The sequence below is a fragment of the Rhagoletis pomonella genome, unplaced genomic scaffold, assembly GCF_013731165.1.
Source record: "Rhagoletis pomonella isolate Grant_MI unplaced genomic scaffold, Rhpom_1.0 Rhpom_scaffold_12830, whole genome shotgun sequence".
NCBI lineage: Eukaryota > Metazoa > Arthropoda > Insecta > Diptera > Tephritidae > Rhagoletis > Rhagoletis pomonella.
The window spans coordinates 1691-4504 of record NW_023471360.1 but is presented as its reverse complement, the minus strand read 5'-3'; the positions used below and the strand labels follow the sequence as shown (position 1 = coordinate 4504).

General features: G+C 37.0%; 1 protein-coding gene across 1 annotated transcript; it reads right to left on the bottom strand.

Moving 5' to 3' along the window:
* Window positions 1-1695, bottom strand: LOC118756906 (UDP-glucosyltransferase 2-like; the record flags this gene model as incomplete). The annotated part of the gene is given in 3 exon segments (XM_036491643.1): window positions 1-153; window positions 743-914; window positions 982-1695. Coding segments are annotated over 3 exon segments (882 nt in total), but the record flags the coding sequence as incomplete, so codon positions are not given.
* Window positions 1696-2814: the final 1119 nt, after the last annotated feature.

Genomic DNA, 2814 nt, shown 5'->3' with positions numbered 1-2814 from the left:
CCATTTCCAAATCACATTTTGTTTGAGCGAGGAAAGTACTTTGTAGACGATTTGCACTGTAGCCGGTTGTACGTTGGAACCCTTCATATTGGAACCCAAACTAAAGAGTACGGCACCATTTGGTTTGGAGGCATTCAGAAAGTCTGCAAGGTTCTGAGAAATAAGCAGGTTTTGAAAATCAATTGGTTTATTGGAGTTTTTTTTTCAATGAAGTGAAATTTTAAAGTATTAGGTCCAATCCCGTGTTCCTCGGACTAAAACTAGTAAAACCATCAAAACATAATAATTTACGCAGAGCGAGAGAGTATCACTGAAAACCACTGTATCGCTTTCTAGTAAAAAATTGTAGCATCTGGCCACTTCAACATAACCTCCAAATTTTGGTAGTAAATTTTTGCTTATTTTGTATGTAAAGACATTCAGCTCACACATGTAAATAACTAAAAATACTTGCAAATTCTATAGAATGCACTTAAACCAGTAATTAAATACTTTTAAACATGCATTAGCAGAGTGCACTTTCTTTTGTTTACAATTTGATTGTCTAACACGCTACAGCTGATCGTTTGACACATTTACCGGAATTTACCAGCAAAAAATCTTCGGACTAAAAAGGGTAACTTCTGACAGAGAGAGGCCTTTATTTACTCTCTTGTTTGTCCTCTCAGTGTCAGAGAACCGACTTATGCTGACTATTTTTGACTAGTCCGGACTCGTACGGGATCGCAACTATTATTTTTACCTTTGGCAATGGGTCCGGTTTGTCTTTGATTCGTATGCCACCGATCTCAACAATTCCTGGCACCAGCGGCCGTATAGGCCCCTCACTAAAATGGCTATTGCAAAAGATTAACGAAACATTTTCTTTCATCTGGGAATATGTACGGATATTGATATCGCCTGCAGCCAGTTCTCTGCAAGTTTCAAAAACAAAAGAAATGTTTTTACCAATTCAACGCACCGCAATTTGATTTCACCTACTTGTAGCGCGCCGCCAAACTAATATCCAATATCGATGTGAATAAACGAAATGCTGTGCTGCCAAAAAGATTAAACAGACGTGAGCTGAAGTTCATAACCTCTCCTTTTTTGTACGGCATAAATACATTCGGTACATAAGATGCCTCGTGCGGTACCCCCACTAATTCATTAATCATCTCCATCGGCTGTCCCGTCCAACTGAGTATCATCGGGCAATTTAGTTTGGCAGGAACAATCCATTGAAAGTTGTTCATGAAGTAGCCCATAATGACCAAATCATAATTGGTTTCGTAGATCTCTTGCAATCGTTCATTCTTGAGTACATCCAGTTGTATAGTAAACATTACAGTATCGGCAGTTATCACTCTCGTCAACATTTCCAGCATACTTTGTTTTTTCGCACCCAAGCCGGCCAATTCTTCATTCATTTCTCGTTTAAGCGCCTCCGCCGGCTTAATTATAATATTATGTATCTTTTCATGATTCACCTTTGGCTTTTGCCCGGTGACGACAGTGACATTGTGACCCCGCTCAGCCAGTGTTTTCATAATCGACATGTGTACGATTAAATGAGACGGGCTGGGACTGAGAAAAAACACCCAGTATATTTGCACTGTGCGCTGGCTGGACACCTGTCGATATAGCCATAAATGCAATTGTCGCGATAGCGATCAGTTGGCTAGCATTCGCCACGCAGCAACACTTCATTTTTCGTTGATTTTACAAAACAAACTGAATCAGTCACTATGATCCGACAGTTTTTTATTTTATGGCATCGATTGTATGCTAAGCACATAAGTATGCACTTCATTCATAATGACGATGATAAGAAAAGTTGTTGGTGTAATGAATGCAAATACCTAGATATATAGCAAACTAAACACCTGTGTGTGCATGTATGTACATGTATTTCTAATCAAATACATGTGTATGCATGTTCAATGGCTTTGTTAGTAATTGCACAATTTTGTGTGAAATTGGCTAGAAATTTTCTTTGGGGCCACAATTAAACAAAGTCACGCGTCAACTATCTGTTTGCCTCTTATCAGTTCGTCTAATTCATATAGATTTTGTAGATATACATAGTAGATAGGTGTACTTAGCTGGTGGTATTACTCTAGAATGCATCTACATACATATATGTACATAAGTATTCAAGTTTAGACCCTGCAAGTTACTGAGGCGGCTGTATGATGAGTAGTATCTATACACTGTACATACATACATACATATATCTATATAGTTATATACATATACATACATATGTTTAAATCAAATGAGTATTCGAAACAAAACGACTCAAAAAATTCACGTTGGGTATCTCCAAACAGTTAAGCTTATCAAGTTCAAGGTCAATAAATTCTCGGTCGTTAGTTTCATATGTATGTATGATACATACATATGTATGTACAAAGAAAATAAATTTATTGTTTTGAACTTTTTTCTTTTTTTATCAGAGAAACAACGTTGTGCCGTTCAGTTAAAGTAGCCTAAATCGGTATAATCCCTTTTCCCTTTAAACTAACATTCATCGGGTTCCCAAACAATGTTTTAACCTTTATATAGCCATAGGTGTTATTCAAGATTCCCCTTTAATAGAACCTTAATAAAAATATGAATATTTTCCAGGGAAACTGATAATTTTTTGATTCAAATCAAACCTTCTAAAACAATGTTGGCCATTTCATAGGCACGCGTGCCAAAACTTTTAAAAGCTTTCTGTACACTTTGTGTAGGCCTGACACAAAATAAAAGCTTTCGCTGGCCAACACTGTGCTAAAGTCACTTAAACTTATTTACTTGAACGGCACAGTTATGTACATTAAGCCGTAT